Source organism: Athene noctua, chromosome 16 (genome assembly GCF_965140245.1).
Source record: "Athene noctua chromosome 16, bAthNoc1.hap1.1, whole genome shotgun sequence".
In the NCBI taxonomy this organism is placed as follows: Eukaryota; Metazoa; Chordata; class Aves; order Strigiformes; family Strigidae; genus Athene; species Athene noctua.
The window spans coordinates 13,737,187-13,759,443 of record NC_134052.1 but is presented as its reverse complement, the minus strand read 5'-3'; the positions used below and the strand labels follow the sequence as shown (position 1 = coordinate 13,759,443).

Below are 22,257 nucleotides of genomic sequence, written 5' to 3'. Positions count from 1 at the left end.
TGGGTCCATCAGGCTCAAGCACCGAAGCTGCAGTGAGTTTTCCCATCATCAGCCCCCAGTAACGTGGTCCCGACACGAGCCCTGCAGTTCCTTCCTCAAGAAGATGCCTTGCCCTGCCTCATCCCTGAGAAATGTGATTTAAACAGCTCAAAAAGTAGAGGAAAAGCCTGATTTTTCTACCTGGGCTTTTGTTTGTCTTCCATTTTGCCCGTGCCTCCAGCCTGGGGCTGAGACACAGTGGACAGTCTCAAAATGCATCCCCGGATGAGCCTGCTGCTTTATGTGTGTGCATGATTTAGCAAATGACTTCACTTTCCAGATTTGGGCTTTGCCCTGTTTCTATGACTTTGCTAAACATCACATACACAAGATATTTCTCTTTTTTTGGCCTTTTAGGCTGAAACCTGAGTAACTTGAGACAAACGTACGTCCTCACCCAGCGTGCAGCACAGCCCTGAACATGACCACAGAGAGTTTTGCAGAGTTCCTGAATAAGCTCAAGGAAATCCATGAGAAAGAGGTCCAAGGTAAGGAGACACAAGAAGTCGTATTCAAAATTGGCCAAGGTCCATTTCTTTGTAAGGCCACCTTGGTCTGTTTGGTTTCAAATAACCTGAAGGAAGAAGGAGCGGGTATGGATCAGGGAGCTTTGGGAATTAGGGCTCAGCAAGTATCACTCATGGGGATGGATGGGGATGCAGGGTCACAGCCTGGCCCTCAGGGGAAAACACCCTCCGATACCACCATGGTATCTCCCACCAGTGAAGAAGTAGGTTTGCTGAGAAAATCAGTAACTTTGGATGATGAGAAAGAGCAGAAGAGAGAGGGTATTCCTTCATCCAGTGTTCCCAGAGGGCAAGGCACAGAGGTGCTCAGTCCCTGCAGGAATCCCACTTGCTCCAAGCATTAATCACAAGGGATTTGACTCCTTTTCTGCTGCCATGGTCTGCGATAAAGGTGAATTGGGAGGTTGGCACAAGTGACTTGCACACCTGCCGGGCATTTTCTCCGAGCAACCTGGATGGGGGTGTATTTGGATACTGAGGCATCAAAGGCAAAGTGGAAAGATGCAATAATCCATCGGAGAGAAGCAGCAGGAGGATGAGGCTCTGCTAAAGAAAACCTTAGAGTCAGGCTGGATAGTTTATTTCTCTAGGGAATACATTATTCCTCAGGTCATACGTTATTAAAATAAGAACCACTAGGTTAAGCAACCAAATGCCAAATCCAATTGTTTTCTTATTAGAATAATTCCCAGTATCAATATTATGAACAAAACAACATCGCTTTTGGAGGATTCTGGCTTATGAATTCATTCTTCTCTTGTGTAATTTCAAGCCATGTGAGAGTTAGAGGAAACTGTTGAGCAATTTAAACCACATGTTTACATCTACTTTGCATAAAATGGATTTGACAGGATGTAACGTCTGCAGATCCATCAATGAAAGCTGTTCTTGTTCAGCTGTAAATAGCCTCCAAGATGCTCTGCAGCCCTAAGAGTTATAAAATACTGCCCTCCTGGGAAATGCATTCTGTAACAAGAAATAAGTAGAAACAAAACCGAAACAGACTTTTTGGGGGTGGGAGGGAAACGCAGACTCATTAAATAGTGGAGGTACAAAATGTGCTCACACATTTTCCAGCTATATTAAACTGCAGTATTAACACAAGCAATGAGTTATTCCTTCTCGGAAATAAGGTTTGTAAATTGATGAAGTTTCTGCAAAGCCGGACACCCTCCTGAAATTCCATCATCGCATTTTGTTTCTGAGTGCCGGGGAATTGGCAATAAATACCCACCTCTCCATCTCTGTTAATTATTCCAGGCCTGCAAAGCAAGCTGACGGAGCTGACGACGGAGAAGTGCCGGTAAGCCGTGCCACGTCTGCTCTACCCACGCTGTGGCGGGGTGGGGGGCGGAGGGGAGGTTACACCTCTTCCTTTTCAGACCTCCCAGGCACTCCTCCGAGGTTGCCTGATTTAGACAGCACAGTTTGCCTGTCTGGCTCTGCCAGATCCAAACCTTTTGGTGACTTTTGCCATGCAAGTCCCCAGCACAGGCCGGGCTTGAGGTGACCCCAGCCTACCTCTTGTTTGCCTTCCCACCGGCCAGTGATGCTCGTGCCAATGGACAATCGATCTCTTGGAAAGCAATGCAGTGGGATGAAGCAAGCTGCTAACTCCAAGGATGAGTGTCACAGGGCAGCATCTGGGCTCTAACACATTTGTTTCCCCTCCTGCCACACAGGCAAAAGCAATTCAGCCATACTGGTGTGAGCAGCATGGCAGGCTCAGGGCAGAAATCCTTCCCCTTGACAGGGCTCTGAGGATAAAGGCACAGATTTTGGGGAGAAATCTAATAACTTTCTTTAATTTGTTCTGTTTCTTCAATTAGTGATGCTCAGAGAATTGAAGAGCTGTTTGCTAAAAATCACCAGTTAAGGGAACAACAGAAGGCCCTTAAAGAAAATGTAAAGGTGTTAGAAAACAGGTAAGACTTATTTTTCAGTAGGGTGCTGTTCAGTGGCAGTGAGTACACCCTCCTAGGGGCAGAGTTTGGGGTTTGCTGTATTCCCAGAGGTGGGATGTAGCCCATGAACCTCTTTTTTTGCTCATACGTGGCTGCTGGGAGAGCTGGGGGAACCCAGGCACATGCAGAGGAGCTTTCCTAAGCTGCTGGGGGTGGAACTGGATCTAAGGGGGGTGGAAGGGCCAGGGCTGGGCTGTATGGGTTATAATCCCTCTCACCAATTCTGGGTGATGGACTGGGTGTTCATACTTTTCCGTGGAGAGAGCGGGACCTTATTTCCCCCATGGGAACCGTGTGGTAATAAGCTGCCGGCCGCGGGTTTTCCTCCAGGCTGAGGGCCGGTCTCTGCGACAGATGCATGGTCACCCAGGAGCTGGCAAAAAAGAAGCAGAATGAGTATGAGAGCTCTCATTTCCAGAGCCTGAAGCACATCTTCATCCTCAGTACGTACCACCCCCTGCTGTAAGCTCAGCTTTAGCTGGCTGAGTCTTTGCTCAGGTAATGCCTCTCCCAGATACTTGCACATGAGTCTCCCAGTGATGGGGAACCCAGGAGGGGTTTGAGAATGGAGAGAAGGGAGAGAGCCAATGTGAGTGGGAGGGTCTTTAAAAATCACATCTGACCAGGACTGGCAGCCCGTGTCCCCCCCAGGCAGAGGTAACCACTCACACAAAGTGGCAGAGCTGGGGAATGAGAGATGCTCACGTCGAGAGCAGCCCCAAGCTGGCCAGGCCATGTCAGCTGCCTGGAAAAAAGAAGCATTTGGCACTGTAGAAGTAACACTCTGGCAAAGACAGGAAAGTCACAGCAGCAGCTCAGCACGGGTAAATGGAAATCAAGCAACACGTGTGATAGATCTTCTCCCGAGCCTTTGGCAGAGCTCCCAGCACCACTCAGGCTCAGGGTGTTTTTCCCTGGGGATCTGGCTGGCCCAGGGAGGGTCATGGGGGTGAAGGAGATAAGGCATTCAGGAGGGATGGAGAGGTGCCAGCAGCCCTTAGTTTATCTCCCCTGCTATGCCATTCCTGCCCCAGTGCTGCTTTCGAGCAGCAGCAAGCCAGAACAGCAGCCCACCCTGCCCAGGAGCCTGCTGGGCTCCCGCTGGCCTTCGCCCGATCCTCCCCAAGGCCTCCAGCCCTCTCCCTAACACAGCACCCACTCCTCGGAGGCGGCCGTGGTGCTCATGGGCTGGCTGTGTCCGTCCTGCCGTGCCACAGCCACCACCCCATCTGGGTCACGCTCTTCCCCCAAGTTGGATGGGCTGCAAGCAGACCCCAACCCTGACCAAACCCGACTTGGAAAGTTGCTCCCTTTTATCCCTCAGCCCCCAGTGTGTTTTCGGAGAAGGAAGGAAATTCAACACCCCCCCAAAAGCTTTTGTGCCATTCCCTCCTCCTGCCCCATGCGCCCCAGAAAGCTCTGAGCAGCATCAGCTCTCTCCTTGCAACACCTGAATCCACAGCACAACTTGTCTCCATGCAGCTAACGAGACGAACCGCTTGAGGGAAGAGAACAAAACTCTCAAGGAAGAACTGAAGACGCTCCGGAGCCTGGAGTAAGTGTTTTCCTGGGTTTCATTTATTATGAAGGGTGTTGGCAAGGACAGAGGCAATTTCATAGCTGAGCAGGGCGGGCTACATCAAGTCCAGGTCATCCTCAGGAGTATTTTAGCATCTAATTCCCAGGGATTCCTGTAGATGTTAGACACCAAAACACCCATAATGGTCTCTAAGTCCTTGTTGACCTTTGCTCACTTCCCTGTTCACCTGCATCCAAGGATTCAGTTTTTTGGGAACAACGGTATTCAGCACCCCACCGTGGGAGACTGCTTATGGGAAGCAGAGCCCTGGGCTTTTTGCCTTGGCCACGGACCTCAACCTGGGCTTCCATGGCTTTTCCATGGCACCAGCTGCCCTCCTGCAGCAGCCAGAGACGGTCTGCAGGAAGCAGGTTGTGTTTTGGGGGAAGGAGAGTGACACACAAGGGAGTGAGACAGAGTTAAGAGGGAGAAGTGATCTGCACCAACAGGTTCATATCCCAGCAGAGTGCTGTGCTGAAGCCAAGTAACCTGCCAGGCTGGCCAATATATACAAATCAGTTCATTCCTCAAGGGTTTAAAGTCCGGAGGAATTAGCACTGAGGGATTAGTTTAGAAATGTGTTTTCTTTGGAGCACAGAAACACCATATGCTTAAAGAGAAACTTGTTTTTACTCCCCAGTGCTTCCCAAGGCCTGAGGAGTTTCAGAGCTGTAGGTCGAGTTGGGTTTGCTGAGCTGAGTGCTTGTGCTCTGCTCTGCTCTTCCTTGGGCTGTTCGATAGGAAGATTTTGGGCCATACACTCATGTCTCAGCATCAGGGTCCAGTCAGGACTTTGTCCATGGCATAAGCGTGGATCTCCGAGACTCAGTGACTCCCTCATTGTGACCAAGAGCATCAGTCCCACCAGGTCGCAATGGTGAAGGGGGACAGCTGCCATGTCCCCATGCTGAATCCACCCCTACATCAGGCTGAGAGATCAGCCAGGGACCTACAGGTTCTCACAGAGCTTTTGCAATAGCCACAGTTGGGTTTTGGCTTATCCAGCATCGTGGCTTCCTGCGATGTTACCCACAACCAAGTGGGGAAATCAGACCTTGAGCTGTCGTGCTGGCTCTGTCCCATGCTCCAGAATGCAGCTGAGCTAGTGATAAGCTGCAATGGAAGGAAGTGAGTCTGAGGATCCAGTATATCCACATACATATATATACATATATATATAAATATGTATATTTATATATCAGGCTCTATAACTCAGTGCTCCCAGTACTGTGGCTCTCAAACCTTCTTTCTCCTGCCCATACTCATTCATTTGTGTCCTTCTACTTTCAACAGAGACAGGACAAAGCACGCAGGAGTCACCTCCAGAGAAAGCAGCTCCACCCCCAGCTCCCCCTTGCCCTTACTGTCCCCAGCGAGCAGGAATGCTGGTACTGAGAAAGCAGCTCACAGGGGAGCAGAAGAAGCCCACCACGATGTGTCAGGCCTTGAGCTGGAAGAAGGTGGGTACTGCTGGCTCCCACCACCTTGAAGACCTGGGGATGGGGAGAGTGACTGAGCCACAGTGCAAAGCCGCCTGGGAAAGGGCCTGGAGAGCAGAGACCAAGCTGTTGGCAGCTCAGATGGACATTGCCATGAGCAGAATAGCTGCTGGGGTGGGAAATGCATGTCAGGGGAGAAACACGCTGCTGTGCATTAGAGCAAAAGAGTGCTTGGGTGCCCTCACTGTAAGACAAGTGCCGTGCAAGTGTGGACCCGCCACCCATTTCATGCAGCGACCATGTCGTTGCCTTGCTGCCACCCACACGCGCGATCAGGGGTACGTTCAGTCAGGTGCTGGCTTGAGCCAGACAGAAATTTTGACTCAAAATCTTCAATAGAAGGTTGTTGGTGCCAGCCAGTGGCATCCTCGGGATGTTGTGAGACTCCAGCATGCTGCAGGGTAGGGCAGCCTGCAACAGCTCTGCGGGACCACCACAGTGGCTGGTTGTGTCTTTTTTTGCAGAAAAGCCTGCAGGACAGAAAAGTTCTCCAAGCAGCAGGACTTCCCCAGGCACTGTTCTCCAAGAAGTCAGCCTCGCAGAAATGGTGAGTTGCCAGAGGCAGCCTGATGCCCTCAGGCCTTCTCCCCACCACTGTGGTCATCTGAACTGGATCGTGAGAGTTAAGCTGGGATAGGGAAAGGCAATTAGGGGTGAAGCAATTAGCCATACTCAGGGAGTTTGCAGTTGCCAGAGCCAAGAAGGGCACCAACCAAATGCCAGATGCATCCTTTCTGCAGAAACTGCCACTCACTGCGAGCAAAGCATTTGGAGTCTGGCACAGGGTCCTGTCCCTGTTGCGAGCGTGCATGCCTTTGTTTTCTCCTGTGTTTATCCTCCATGACAACACGTCTAGCATCCCTGAGTCCTCTGCCTGTTGCTCTGGTTCCTCTCTCAGATGTCTTGCTGGGGAAAGCTCTGAGGAGTGAAGGAGCTGGGGAGACCGTGCTGAGATACGTTTCATTGCACCTTATCCTGAGTTATAGTCAGCTCTCCATTATCTGGGTGAGCAAGACACTGTGTGCTGGAAAACCCTGGAGAACATGTAAACTGTGGGAGTTGTGGGTACTAAGAACAAATACACCACAGCAGCCCTGCCCAAGAGCATCGCAGATGTGTCTCCATCTGCAGCATAATGAATATTAGTATTTTCAGAGGGCCTGGCATTCAGTGGTTGCCATTTTGTGCATTGATGCAAGCCTGCCATGCCTTTAAAACACAGAGAGTATGTGTCAGCTGAGGGATGCTGAGTGATACGGTGATACTGGGCACTGGGAGATGAGACTGCAGGACCTGAAGCCCTGTTCCTGGTCGTGGGAACTCAAGCCCATATACACACCCACATAGATGCTTCTGTTTTGGCACAGGCTTTGCTTACCTGAACTCACAGAAAACTTGAAAGAGCAGGTGAAAAGGGGTTTTGGTAAGGCTGCAGGCAGGCTGTGAGGATAATTAATAGGGATCACGGGAAGGGTTGGTGACATCTCCAGGTGGGCAGGGGAAAGTCAAGACAGAACATGTGGTGAGGCTTTTATGACAGCAGATGGAAATGATGATGTCCTGGCCTCACAGACAGGTACTCCACTGGAAATACACCCACCAAATCAGTGCGTGCCAGGAGCTTGCATCAATAAAGTCTAGTGGCCTGACTAGGGGTCAAGGAATTTGCAGGGTCTTATCTTGGTTAAGCCACTGAATCATGGCTTGACTTGAGAGGAGGCACAAGACCTGCTGGGTTACAAATCAGTGCAGCCAGAAAATAAAGAGTACTGTATATCTTGCTAGAAAAAATGAAGGGGAAATTTCCTGGGAAAACCAACAAAAATATGGCTGAGTCGTTGACCAGAATCATACCAAACAGACCACTTAAGAGCTGTCTGTCTTGTTCATGCTGGTGGAGAGCTGCGTCTCTGCTTGGCAGGGCTCCCCTTAGCCAACGCACTGCCCAGGATACACAGCAGAACAGCTCACCTGGACTTTCTCCCCTCTGCCACAGGCATCCCAGAGGGTCGCCAACCAGCTGCATGGAACCATCGCTCTGGTGAGACCTGGCTCCAGACCCTGCTTCCTGGAAAAAAGTCCCTTGGGGGCATCAGTGTCCCCACCAGCAAGGAAGACTCCTCTCCCGCCAGAGCACGAGCACAGCCCCAGCCTTGAGGCGTGAGTTACCTGCTCGTGGGTCGTGGTGTGGGCCTGACCCATGGCCTGTTGCAGCTGTCCCACTGGGCAGACTGTCATCAGATGGCCGATATTCACTACATCTGCTCACTTTCTTCTCCACACTTCTCCCACAGCCTCGGGGAGGGGGGTCTCCCTGTTTACAGCAGCAAAAAAATGACTGGAATCCCGCCTGACGAGATCAGCCTCGTTACTCCAGCTTCCTCAGACAGACCCATAAAGAAAAGCGGGTGCCCCCATCTCCAGCCAGGAGGAGAGGGACTTGCCTCATGGAAGGCGGCAATCCCTGCACCTCCTTATCTTTTCTACTGGGCTTTTCTGCAGGGCTCAGCATTTCCCTGGGCTTATCCTCCCCATTGATTTCAGAAGCGCAGAGGGCTGAGCGAAGCCAGTGAGTTCACCTGTAGAGACAGCGAGTTTCCCAGTGTGGGAGTAGATCTGCCGAGCATTCCCAGGAAAAGCTCGCAGTCACAGAAGTTGCCAAATAACCAGTGATGGCAGAGACTTGGTTTGCAGGGGAGGTTCATGCACCATACCGACCTTCTTAGCATGGCTGTAAAAATCTACCAGTGAGTGAGATCAGGGAGGATGGGCTGTTCCCCTATCCTGGAGGTCTTCAGGCCCACCAAGGCACTAAGAAAGCCCAATGCCGGGTATTTAGGATGCTTCTGGCTATAAGGCATGGTTTGACAAGTGACTTCTCAGCAGCAGTGCTGACATGAGCAGTCACTGCGTTCCCCTACTTGTCCAACCCCCTGTCTGGAGCTGCCGTGGCCCAGGGACAGCAGAGAGCTCTTAGATGGTGGGGTGGTGGTGGTTTCCTGCGATGGGTGCAGTGCAGAGACCCACTGCCAGCTGCCTGGTTCCCGCAGCCACCGGGACCCTCCTCCCCAGCACAGCACCTGAAGGTGACTGTGATGCATAGTCCAAGAGCTGCAACAGGGCACAGAAAGAGCAGGAGAGACCACACACATCACCTGCGGGAGCTGGGAAATCACATGAAAATTCTCTAATTGTCATTATTTTTTTTCCTGCTTCTTTTAGTTATTTAACAGCAAGCAAACCAGACTCCCCCAAGGTTGGTCCATCCTATGAAAACCTAAAACTGACCACCCGGAGAGAGCAGCTCTGCCTCCTCCACAAGCACCTTTCCCTGCACCAGTTGGGACTGGCCAGCAACTGTGCTTCGGCTGACCGGGACGGCAGCAGCTTCTCCAACCATTTGCTCAAGGCTAAAGATGCCGACGACAGGACACGGTCACGTGATGGCTGGGAAGATCGTGCAACCTTGCTGAAGCTCCCCACCGCCATGGTGTACGTGAGGGATCAGCAGCTGGAGGAGAAGCTGCACCTCCTCAAGCACAGGGAACAACTGCAGCATTTCCTCATGCAGCGGTGCCAGACAGGCCAGCGGGCAGATGGAGACCCAAAGCCTGAGGAGCGGCCCCTCTCCCCATGGCCAAACATCATGGCAGGGTGCAAGGAGGAAAGGTCCTTCCTGGAGGATGCTGCAGACGGGAAGGAAGAGAAGGAGCTTTGGCTGATCAGGGACAGCTCTGAGCTCCAAGAAAAGGTGAAGGTGACAAGGGACGATGGTGCAGACGCACCGCTGGATCTGTCAGACTCTGGCCGTGGCAGGGAAACAGGCTGGCACAGCCACCGGGAGCCGTGGGGGGCCAGCAGCCCACAGCCAAGCCCCGGGGAGAGCCCCGCTGTGTCGGCAGCCCACGGCCCCGGCAAGAGACACGAGGCAGAGCGGGACAGCTTGCGCTTCCCCTACCGCTGGCCCAATGCCACCCGGGCACTGCCTGGTGCTGTTGAGGAGGAGGAGGAGGAGGAGGATGCAGCTGTGGTGAGTACAGTTCATGTTGGCATCAACTGTGGCCCCTTCCCCTCCCCAAGGTGACCGGCACTGGATGCTGGCACCATTATGACCACCGTTAATAACCAGTGGGAGAATGGCTTTGCTGCCTGTGAAGCCAACAGGGACACATTTAGACATGGCAAAGCCACAGCCACTCATCCCTGGCTCTTGTTCCCCATCTCCCCTCCCTTCCAGCACCCGTGGGGTTTCCATCCAGGTCCAAGGACCAGTGTGCAGCAGCACCTGTGTCCCATCCCACAGGTTGGAGCAGGAGGGGTGCTGGGCTCCCAGGCAACACTCCACCAGTGCATAGAACTGCCTCTGCGATGTTCATCCCCACGGGTGTCACGGTCATCATGTAGGGGCTGGGGACAGCCCTTTCCTCTTGCCTGGCAAAGGCAGCATTTGTGCTCCCTGTATCCTACAGCTCGCGCTCTCACGGGCACATCCAACAAACAACTCCACTCCGAGAGACCCAGAGGCCCTTCCAGAGACTGGGATGAGACTGGATGCCAGTGCACAGAAGGGAGAAGCAGGTAAAAAGCCCCAGGCAAACATGACACTTGAGAAGGCAAGAGCAAAAGGCGCGTTTTTGTGATGGTATCTTACAGCAGGAGCTCTCTGTGCTGGGCTCTGCACGCACCTACAATCCCGCTGACCAAAGCAGCAGCTAACCAGCATGGGATGCCCTTCCAGGGACCCAGGTGCTTTTGGCTCCCAACTCTTTTGGGCCATCAGGGGAACTTCGTGTTTCACATTTGCATCCTTGAGGGCTCAATTTTCAACCCCAGGGATGCCCAAAATTTAGGCTCAGTATCTACAAGGAGAAGAGCCCAGTATCTCTGCCCAGCATAGACCATGATCCACCCGTGGGGTGCCCTAGGACACCCTGCAGCGCACCCTGCACTCAGCTGCTGGGTGGCACAGAGTTCTCCAGGAGCTAAAGAGGTCAGTTAGCACCGACCCACTGGCAAAACCCACCCCGCAATGAGCCATGACAAGACAATGTTGCTGCTCCAGTATTACCCACCCCTCTCAGGGAAGTAGAAGCTCAAAAGTCACCCCAGCAGAGGTGCGGAAAATCTAGATTTGCAGTACTAACACTGGAAAAATTATCCCTGCCTGTGCCTCCTTGCTCCAAAGCGTGCCCTGTGCTGGCACAGCACATAGGGTTGAGCATGGAGCGAGGGATGCTGGTACCTGTAACAGGTAGGACAGGATGCTCTCCTCCCTTTCCCTTCTCCATCCTCTGTAAGAGTCCTTTCCATTCCCAAAACCTGCAGTGCCCTTTGTCTGGGGACATGTGGTGCTTTCTCCCTGCCTGGCCGCCATGGGACGTGAGTGCCAGGTTTGCCCGGGCGGGTGGGAGGCAGCAGCCATGGGGAGCGGAGCAGGTAGCACGTCTGCTGAGAGCTCCTCGTTACCGGCCTTACTGGCTTGGCCAGAAAGTTGAGCTCACCTGGATTAGTTGGTCTGGGCGTGTCAGAGCGGTTTGGGAACACTCTCTGGAGCAGGATTTTGCATGGTGGAAAAAAAAAAAAAAAAAAGGGAGTCCTCTGTGATTTATATGCTAAGGAGATATCATCACAGCAGAAGAATTTCAGCTGATTACATTCTGGGTGTGGGAATACAGGACTTTCTTCAGTTCTCACCTTAAGGTTGACACAAAGCCCAGGAAACAATACACAAATACTTCTGCACTTTCTAGTGAACTTTAACCCGTGGAAGAATAAAGTGAGGATGGGATCAGACTACAGGGGCTCCAGGAGTGCCTGAAAGCAGCACTATCTGCTCTCTCACCTGAACAGGGGCAGCTGGTGAGGCTGCCCTGCCAACAGTCCTACCCCAGCTAGACCACCTGGGTGTCAGGAACAAGAAATATTGAGCTCCTGGAATGCCCCTGCCCCTCAGAAGAGGGCACAGCTCCATCCCCAGCCCTTTCTGCCCCTCCACGGCCAGCACGGGTGTGCTGCTGTGGGCGCAGACAGGGTGATGCCACCGCCAGCAAGGCTGGGTCCCTGGCGCGGGCAGCTTTGCTCTGTGCGAAGGTCGGGTGCGTGTCTGGTGCGTGCAAGTACGTGTCTGGGGTTGTGTAGCCTCTGGGCCTGTAGGCAGCAAAATCCTTTTGCTGGGCAGGGAAGCAGCTCCCCCACCTTTCCTTCCTCTGCTCCTCAGCACATGTTCCCTGCCTAGAGCCACCAACTGGCACAGGCTGCAAACGTGAGGATTGTCCATTTTGGACTCTTTACCCAGAGATGTGTCTCCCCACGTGGGTCTCAAAGGGTTTTAAATACCCCTCAGCTTCCCAGTCCATGGCCACAGACTTTGGGCCAGCACTTTTGACCTTGGGGTAGCAAAGTCCTACAGATACAGCTTTATTGGGAGCTAGTTCCCTAAGAGAGTCCTGTTGGATCTCCCATAAACACTCATTCCAAGCCACATAGCTCAGAGTGCCTCTGCTCTGCAACACAGTTTATTGCTGAATCTGTTTTCTGCCTTGATGGCTCTCAGAGCCTGGGCTGGTGACTCTACATCTGCTCGTGAGATTGTCGGGCCTCCCACCACCCAAAAAAACCTTCCTTTTTTATTTCCTTAGATGATGATGATGACACGGAGTCTGGGAAGCAGGAATCTGATGAGCCAGACACAACGGACAGCGAGGTGTGTTTGCTCCCTTCAGCCATTAGCTTTGGCTGTTGGGTCCAAGAGGTGTAAGACGGGTTGTCCCTGCCTGAGCTCACTCCAGGAGGTGATGGCTCTTTCTCCATGAGGCGCGAAACCCCTATCCCATACTTTTACCCAGCTTGCTGCTGAGGGATAGAGATATCCACTCTTCCCAGCTAGTCAAGACAAATGCATTTGTCACCACTCCGTAGCAATGGTCACAAAGATCCTCAGTAATGCCGTCAGGCCATCAGCTTCCTGGGAAAGTGGGGTGGTTTGTAGACTGACTGCTCTTCTTGTTGCTGTAGGTGGCTGCCTCATATGAAGATGATATACTACAAGAAGCTCGGGCTGAAGGGAAATATTTTTGCACCGAAGACAAAACTCATGCATTGCAGAAGAAGAGAAAAAGAGGACAGGATCCCTGGACGAAAGGTAGGAAGGATGGATTCCTTGTGACATCAGCTCAGGGCTACAGCTTCCACTGCTTCCCCAGGGGCTCCCGTGAGAAAGACCCGAGGGCACCGGCCGCCTTCCCTGTGACGGAGAGGAGGGTGCTCCTCTGCCGAGTGCATGCCACACTGCAAACAAATGTTTGCCCAAGGTGATATAGTGGAGTCTTTCATTTCCCAGCGATAAGACACGCTGCACTGTGCTTTGGTAACGGTCTCCAGCCAGAGGAGCCCCTGCTAATGGTTAGCCAGGGGAGCCTGGGCAGGGTGGCCAGGAGAGCACTCCTGAGCACCTAAGCTAACAGGGCTAAGTCCCACATGTTTGCTTAGCCAGTCAGGGAGGGGGTGATTGGAGAAGGCCAAATTCCCTGGGGTGAGTTATTGACATTCAGGGAAAGGTTTCTGCCAGCTCTGTTGATCTTCCAGTGAGGCTGAGGAGGTTTTCCCTGATGACAGAGGAATGTGTTGTACCCGTGTTTCCTACAGGTGAATAAGCAGAAAACTGCTCCTGATAAGAGCAAGGATAAGACAGTGGGTCTGTCAAACCTTAAAAAGTGCTCTGTCAGAAATACCCCGCTACTAACCCTCTTTGTACTCTTGGTAAAGACAAGGAAGTGTTGACTCAATTATAAATGTAAAGAGGGCAGTTGCTTAAGCATGAAGGGATTTTTTTAATGGCAAGCACTGTCCCTTTGTGCCCAACCATTTGAGGTGCCTGCTCGCTCAGGGGACATCACTGCAGCTGAGTGAGAAGAGGATTTGCTCTATAAAACCAGTCGCTTGGAGCCATGGGGTGGAAGCTGCTGTGTGGTCCCTGGAGCAGACACCATCCAACCCTCTGGGACTGGGTGGGGATGTCCCAAGTGAGGGCTGGCTGCAGCTGTGGCAGGCATGGGGTGATGGAGAGGTATAATCCCTTTCCCAGGATGTGGTGTGTGCCATGTACCACACTGGAAGTGGGAGAGATCCAGGAAATGCATCCCGCTGTCTGGGCAGCCTCAGGTACGCTCCAGCACCAGGTCGGTTCTCTGCCTATTTCTGCTTCACATATTTCTGTTTCCAGAGACAAAACAGCCTCCCCCAGGTACCCGTGCATCTCACGCGTGAGAGGGGTTTCTCTTCATCTTTGCTGAGGTTTGCTTCCTCCTGTGCTGTCCCTATTTTGGGAGGAGGTCACACTGACCTCATACATGTAAACCCATTGCTCTGGGGTTAACTCTTGCGGTCATCTTGCTGTTTACAGGAGCTAAGAAGTCAATGAGAGGAAGAAAGAAAATCAAAGTGGAGCCGGGCTCAGCAGGGATCATGAAGCAAACGGAGAACTGCTCTGCTTCCCATGACGATACCTCCGAGGAGAGCTAACAGCAGGGCAGAACGAGAAACAACACACACACTGCAGACCAATGGAGAGGGCTCGGAGACCTCAGCACCCACCCACGCTGGGAGAGAAACTTCTCCTGCCGTGCTGGGCCAGGCAGTGGGGAATTCATAAGGACTTATTAATGAGTAGAACATCCTGAAAATCCTCACTCAGTGCCCTGGGAGAGGCAAGGAAGAGCCGTGCAGATGATACCTGGAGCAGCCAGGACACTGCTGGTGGAGCAGCGCACTCAGTGACCCCCAGCCCTGCACCGGAGCAGACCCTCAGACTGGTGCGAGGAAGAGGAGACGCCCTCTTTGCAGCACTGACCATCTTCTTCCCTGGGATTTCATTCAAGAACGGACTACCCAGACCCTGCTCCCCATGTATGATGTCCTGGTGGCTGGCCCAAGGGTGGTGACCAAGCAGGGCCCCATGAACAAACCTGCACTGATTAAATCCCTGCCCAGGTTTCACACTGGATTGTGTTTGACTTGGAGAAAGCTGAAGGTTTTCTTTTCTAGTTAAGTGAGGAGAAAGCATGTGGCGGGCAGGTGGAACTTGTCCCTGGAGAGGGCAGGGGGAAGAGCATGGGTAGGGAGAGCTTGTGTTGCTCCCTCTCCCCAGGGTGTCCTGCATGCCTGGAGAAGGCAGGTGTGTGAGACCAGCTCAGCAGTTCACACTGACCTTGGCAGGATTGCTGGGAGCTTGTTTTCATGTGAACAAACTGTTCTTAAACCATTTTTTCTGGTGTGTTAAGCATGGGCAAGTATTCCTTCAGGATCAAGTATCCCTGCAGCCACAACACTGCACCAGGACCCAGGCTGGGTTGTTCCTAGTGCACGTGGGGAGAACAGGGCCAAAACGGAGGGAGACCAGAGGAGAAGTGCCAGAGATGGTACCTGCCCTGTCTGATGCACCACCATTTCCTTTGTCCACAGTTATTTCTATTTAAACATGGTTTTGTTTGCCTGTTCACAAGAATGAAGGGCAAAGCACAGCAAGCCAAGAGCACAGCCTGCCAAAAGCATCCTTTCGCAAGCAGGCAGAAAAAAAAAAAAAAAAAAACAAACAAAAAAACCCAAACAAACCACCCCAAAAAGCCCCAGCTGCAAAGGAGCTGGGAGGGGAGCGGGGCTCAGCCTTGCCCGGTGCAGCTGCAGGACTGGGGGGTGTCAGCCCTGCACCCAGCCAGGGAGGAGGATGGTTTTTCAAGGGAAAGATGAATCCAGGTGGCCAGGGAAGGACTAGGGAGGGTGTGGGGATGTCCAGGGAAGGTAGGGGGGGTCCTGTAGGGGTGGTTTCTGCCAGAGTATTTCAGAGCAGCTCTATGTCCCAAGCTGAAAAATTATTTAGACAGCTCTCATCTGCCTCCTATCTCTGCAGTTTCTCAGGACTCGTTGGGCACCATGGGGTATCTTCATTAGCAGCTGGCTGTGGAAGCTCAGCCTCCAGATGACCCTCGGCAGAATCACAGAATCATCTAGGTTGGAAAAGACCTTGCAGATCATCTAGTCCAACCCTAAGAGCAGCGGGGCAGGACGGGGTGTTACATCTTGTGCAGAGCACAAGCCACCGTGTCCCAGGTGGGCTGTAGCCCTTTGCCAGAGATCATGTCCCTTGCTGATGGGCTTTTCCTCCTCCCATTCAATCGCATCTCTCAGCAGCTTCTGATTAACACCAGGCCAGACCCTGACAAACAGAGCGAGGGTTGACAGGTTGGAGCCGCAGCAGGAATTCGTAGCTCTCTTGCACTGCTGTGGCACCGCTCCCCCCACCCCGCCCCGAAAAAAACACGCAGTAGAGGCTGTGCTCAGCTGGGAAAGCTCCTCTGGGCTCAAGCCTTTAGTCATGGTTTGTGCCAAGGAGCAAAGTCCCAGCTTGTGAGTTACCGACTGGCAGTGGATATTCTGGGAATCAACGTCCTGGAGGTCTGTGCTCAGAAATGCTTGAGCCATCCAGGTTATAAAGGGGTGATGGGTCTAACGGGCCGTGTCTGGGCGAAGCAGAGGGTGGGCAGCGCAGGAGGGAGCTCATGGCATGAGCACCCGATGAGCAGAGCCCAGCTCACACAGCACCTTGTCCTGGGGACCAGCTCAGCCCAGGTAACGTCGACCTCTCATTTTGCATCTCAGTGCCGTGATGTGGACTCAGCACACAGGAGCTGGCCCAAGGAGGGGATGGGCAGGTGGGGGTGCAGGGTTGCAGGGCTGGCTTATCCCAGCTCAAAGTGTTCATCATATCCCAGCCCTGGGAAGCGGTTCAGGGCCACAACTGACACCTTCCACCTTCCTCTTTCCCTCCCAGGCAGCCAGCAGCACGTCTGTCCCTTGCTCAGACTGACTTGCAGGGGGCAGCAATACCCAGAGCAGCACCGAACGATCCTTGTGAACTGGATAAATCTGTCTTTTATAAATAACCCCATCCAGGAAAAAAAAAAAAAAAAAAAAATAGTTGAAATGTAGTCCTGTAAAGAGGCCCCTCAGACTGCAGGGAGGCAGCCTGGGATCCGGAGAACTGAAGGAGGGAGGGAACTTTTATGTGACTATAAAATAATCTCCTCCCTATAACAATCCCTTGATAAGCAAAATGTGCAGAAGTCCTGCCAAAAATAATGAACTCCTCAATTTCTTTTTTTTCCACAGAGGTGGGTTTTTTTTTTCCTCCCATTGCACAAGACCACCACAGAATTCACCTTCATTTATCAAACTTTTATTTTCTTTTATGTTGTTTCTTGCCTTTTTCCAGCAGGCATTTTCAGCTGATGTCCCATATCTCTGTGCAGGATGTGTTTGAGGGTCTGGCAGGGACATATATTTCATAGTTAAGGCAATCCCATATCGATAAAAACAAAACCCAGTTTTGTCAGCTCTGAGAAAAGTGTTCTTCAGAGCAAGTTGCTGAAGTGAAATAAACTTTATACGCTGCACTTTATCCAGCTCTGGAAAATCTGCTCCTACCCAGCCACTGGCTTGCTGTTGCCCCCACACAAACCATGTTGCAGAAACATGGATAATTGCTAAGTCCATTAATTCTTGTAATTATACTTGTCAGTCTCCTGTTGAAGCCATTCTTGACAGATAAATGAATGTATTGATTTGGTGATATGCAGGCAGCCTCAGACTTGAACTGTTCTGCAGTAAGGAAGAAATCTGAGACCTGCAAGAAACTCTGGATCTTCGCAGAGTTTTTCTGTATGCAAGTTCAGCTGTGCTCGAGGTAACGCGTTTGCAGGAACACACTGAGCAGCATTCAGCCCCACGGGCTGATCCTGCCTTCCCTGAGAGCACAGAAGCCTTTTAATAACTTCACTGGAGTTTGGCTAATGATTATAAGGGGCATCTGTGTAGCAGACCCAGCAATCTGTGCTTTTTGCAGAGTTAAACCATTCTTGTCGCCACGTTTCCGTTCAGCACAAGAAGGACATTTTTACACAATGATCTCCAAAAAGCCACTGAAATTACCCTTAGAGTGCTCGAGTTATGACCTGCAGAGCAGTAAAGAAGACGAGAAGCTGTCCCATGAACAGATCAGTCCTTCTGGGAGACTGGCAGCTCACGTTTGTTTTGTTTAGACAAATTATAGCTCTGAGGTCATCAGTGACACGATGTAGGTAGGATGTCTGGGTCGGTGAACTGGTTTCCCAGAGGAACGGGTTCAGAGCACAGCTTGAGTTTGCTCAGGGTCAGGGGCTGGATTTGAAATTGCACACAAATTTGAAAGAGGAATGGTGTAAGCATTTCAGTTCACTTTTGGTTCTTCAAAATAGCAACAACTAGTTGGTTCCTTTATTGCCTGTCATGCAAAACAATTGTAATAACAGACCATCGCAACTCTTTTGCTTCCTGATTCTCAAGCCTCTGTACATGCTGAATCATTCTCACAGCACAGATCCTGCTCTCAGCTTGCAGATCCCCCTCGGTCCTCCCTCTGCATCATCCTCCCACTAAACTCAGCAGTAAACTGACATTTTCAGCTACTCTCTAGACCTGATTTGTAAAATTCCGTAAGGAATAAGTTTGTGCAAGTCTAGCCGTGAGTATAAATCTCCACCTCGGAAAAAAAAAAAAAATTGCCACCGCACAAAGGTTCCTCTGTTGCATGTGTAATGGAGACGGTGCTCTGCAGGGCAGTAGAAAGTCCAACGAGCTCGAAGCAAAAGGGAACTGTGCTGGGGAGGCAGCTGGCTGCAATGCAGGAACCAAAAGCACCAAAAAAAGGAGAAATGCACATCAGATTCTTCCCCCTTACGATCTTCTGTGGTGGTATTGCCTCTATGGCAACAGATATTTTGAAGGTGACTCAATTCATGCCCTTTTCATGAGACTGAGCACCACCTTCTCTGTAGTGAAATGCCTTTAGCCGAGATGCGATCAGTAAGTGATGCCCATTTATAGTGCCGGCTTTGGAAACACAGCTTCACTCCTCAGTTCACCACAACTCATTCCAGGCATTACTGAAGTCTTGTTTAAGCCGTGTTTTGGGGATTTAACTGGACCGGGCATTTAGCGCAGGTCCTTCTCAAGGTCAGATGCACCCTGCGTGTGTGATGAAGGCAGCAAGCACCCTGGCAGCCCTGTGTGCAGCTCTGTGGTGCAGAGCTGGGAGCTCGGAGGGGACAGGGACAACTTGGGCACTCAGAACAGAGCACAAGGGCAAGGCTTTAAACATTTCTGAAAGGAGGCTGTGAAGTTGTGGATCAGTTTAGCAAGCCCAGCACGCAGTGATTGTTCTTGGAAGGGAGAGATTTGGGGAAGTCCTTTGCTCCTTTAACTTGAACAAAGTTTTTTGCAGGAAATTCTGAGCCAAAGTGCATGTTCCTCCTGCATCCCTTGGGCATCACAGCTTTCTGCTCTGCCTTGAACATTGTCATCAACCCTTCCAGAGTTCCCCAGCTCCAGGAGGGCTTGTGCTGCACACCCTGCTCTTACCAAACTTGCTGCTAGGTGTGGTGATCTCCAGTGGGACCTCTCCAGAGAACACATTTTGCAAGATCCTCCCATGAAAATTATTGATCTATTCATAACAGCATGTAGTGCGGCGCCACATGGTTCAGGGGAGAGGGTTTGCTACATTCATTCACAAATCCTCATGTAAACACCACGTACATTTTTCATGACTCGAGCACATGGCCCTCCTGAGTGCAGAGCTATATGATTAAATCAATCAGCTCTGTGTTTTTTAAATATTTCATGTCATGCAGGAGAGCCTGAGTCATTTTCCAAGGCACACCGTTATCAGCACAGAGGTCTGTTGGCAGTGTTTGCCTCCTGGGGCTGAGCATGTTGTTTTGCTGTAACTGGAAATCTGCAGTGGGAGCAGAAGATTGCGTCACCCGCCACGGGTGACCACTCAGGAATCCAGGGGACACAGTCACTCTGCTCCAGCAGCAGCCAAGAGAAACCAACTTGCAACTGGAACCAACTGGAGGCGGATTAAAGCCACTGCAGGTTGCACAGCTAACGTACTGGTAGGGCCAACAGCTTGAGTCAAACCTGGCTCACAGGTTTGGGATGCAGGAGGAGAGTGATGGAGATGGATGTGCCAGCGGAGAGCAGGAGCAGTCCAACATGTGAATGAAGTTAGGAAGGGTTTCATAATTTCTTACATACATAACAACTCTAAGGAATGGTACCTCCGGGCATTTTCTGAGAGATACTAAATAGGAGGGGGAAGACGAGCTCAGGAAAATGTATATTCCCAAAAATGCGGTGATTGGCCTTTAGATGGATGTGGTGAGCATGAAGCTTATCTCCAAAGAGTGCTGGTCCCCCTGAATGTGTTGATTTAAGGAGAGGAATTAAAAGGGGTGAACTGCGGTAGAGCCTTGGATGGATCCTTGGATTAGAGCCTGTTCAAGAGAGAGGAGACAGTAAACTCTGGATGCACATTGCACTTACACATCACCCTCCTAGGCTTCTAGAAACCACTCTGGTCCCCTGTAAGGCCTCTTGGATACCCAAAAATGTGTACAGAATTATCTGGTGCCTTATCTTAATACTAGCAGTTCCTCCAACTGGAAGGCTGTTCTTCTGGTTCCCAGCCTAAATATATTCATGACCTGTTTATCTTTCCTTGATTTTGGGCCATAATTTTGCAAAAAATGTAACACCCAGCCCACATATGTACTTTTAAATGCTGTTTCATATCAGATGCTTAGACCAAATCCTGCAGTTCTTGCATGTAGAAAAATCTTTGGTGGCTCTACGCGCCATATAATATTGGAATAAGGTCTTGCAAGCTCGGCCTGTTCCTCACCAGCTCCTTATTGCAGCTCAGACATGTATCCACACGGCCCAGGGCTTCCTTTAAGGCAAAGCAAGAGCTCCAGGAGCAAAATGAGCATAAGTATGGGAGATTCAGAGTAATGCTTTTCCATTTGTGCAATAATGCTGTTGTAAATGCAAAGCTATCTGTCCTCCTGTTTGCTCGGGGGTTTTTCAGGAGTGAAGATTGGAGTGTGCTTCAGCCCAGAACCAGAATCTGCTCTGCAGCAACAGCGTGATGAATCCAGCCTTTCTCCAAAACACCACCCCTGCGTATGAATTAGGAGCATTTCCAGTCAAAACAGAACTCGGGCTCCGTTCCCCCCACCGTGGGGATTCCCTCATTGCAGAAAACAGGGAGCAAAGGTTGCTTGGGGTTGTACCCAGTCGCTGCCATTTGTGGGAATGATGCTCATGTGCCACCCATCTGTTTTAGCAGCAGATTCCTTGAAACACAGCAACGTGCCGGCTGTACTCGTGTACTGTGAGCTAGTTCGCTTGTCAGACGTAGATGAAAGCTCCCCAGCATTAACAGCAGCAACATTCAAACTGCTAAATTCAGCTTTGAAGTTAGCAACCCGCTAAGCTACGGAGGCTGGCTCCTCTCCGCTTCGTCCTGCACTGACTCAGTGCCACAATTTACATCCTACAGCTGTTTTTACAAGGAAAGAATGAAAAAACCGACATTTCTTTTATAAAATCCAATCTTGCATTCTGGAGAATTGTTTGCAGCAAGCCTGGTTAGGTTTCCATGCCCCTTTATCTCTGGGCTTATTTGATAAGCTTGCCAGCAGGAAGAATTTTAATTCCTTTTTATCCCAAATTATTTTTTTCTGCAGCTGTGATATGAGATGGTTCTGCCAAATAATTTAAGGCTCAGAATCTGACCTATATTGAATAGCATAAGATGCTGAGGAAGTTCTTGGGATTTTAAGGGGAGAGTTTATATTTTTAATGGAAGCCTACAAGAAAACATTGTCTTATGTTTCCTATCCTAATCCTATTATTGTTATCAAATACTTTTAATATGATAAAACAAGTGTTGATGTCCCACTTGTAACAGCATACAAAAAATGAGACAGCCACATGAAAAGGCGAAGAACCTGTATGTGTTTTATAGGACAGTTTCACAATCTATCTTCAGTACCCATATTTCAGGTCATATCATCAGACATCAGTTTGATTGCTATATAAATGGAGAGCAATATTAAGAATTGTCATGCAGCTTCTTTAAAGATATTTGGCAAAAGCATTTACCATTCTGACGGTCCAGTGTTGTGAGTACATTGATACTCGGTTAATTGTAAAGTAGTCACTTGTTAATGGCAAATTTGGTCAGGTACATCCATGTCTATGGGCAAAATCCCACTTGGGAGCATGACCTGCTTCAGAGCGTGTGAGGTGGGAAGTGCGGGAGTCTGCAAGGGCCGTTTGGGGTTCAGAGGAACACGGAGGCCACCAGCACCCTCACCCTGCTGTTCACAGAGCCAGAGGCTTCCTCACGCCCAGCAAAGCTCCCAAACCTTCTCTGCCAGGCCCAGTGGCACGGACATCATTGGTGCACATCAATGTCCTCTGAGGACCACAGAAAAGGCAAAGCTTTCTTGCTTGGCAAGCTGTCAGAGCATCATCCTGGGATGTGGCAGACAGTTTAACTGAGGGGTATGTTTATTCTGTGCAGTATAAACACACCAGTCCGGGAAGTGGCGTGCTGCGCAGAAATGCCTTGAGTAACTCTGTGGAGATAAATACTAAGTTTATGCTCTCCCAGATCTGGGTCTGCCTTGCCCATATACGGCCCACGATCAGTACTGCCTCGGCTTTGCTTCAGGGGCCAGGAGGCGTGGGAATTCATCCCTTCGCCG

The 22,257-nt window shown here is 50.9% G+C and overlaps 1 protein-coding gene across 1 annotated transcript; it reads left to right on the top strand.

The window, feature by feature from the left end:
• Window positions 1-460: 460 nt before the first annotated feature.
• RBBP8NL (RBBP8 N-terminal like) lies at window positions 461-14,478 on the top strand. Its single transcript, XM_074920321.1, has 13 exons — window positions 461-527; window positions 1,827-1,869; window positions 2,396-2,491; window positions 2,861-2,973; window positions 4,013-4,085; window positions 5,403-5,569; window positions 6,073-6,155; window positions 7,605-7,768; window positions 8,831-9,638; window positions 10,078-10,186; window positions 12,247-12,311; window positions 12,623-12,749; window positions 14,010-14,478. The coding sequence occupies exons 1-13, from the start codon at window positions 461-463 to the stop codon at window positions 14,126-14,128; spliced, it is 2,034 nt and encodes a 677-aa protein (XP_074776422.1). The 3' UTR covers window positions 14,129-14,478.
• The last annotated feature ends 7,779 nt before the right edge of the window (window positions 14,479-22,257 follow it).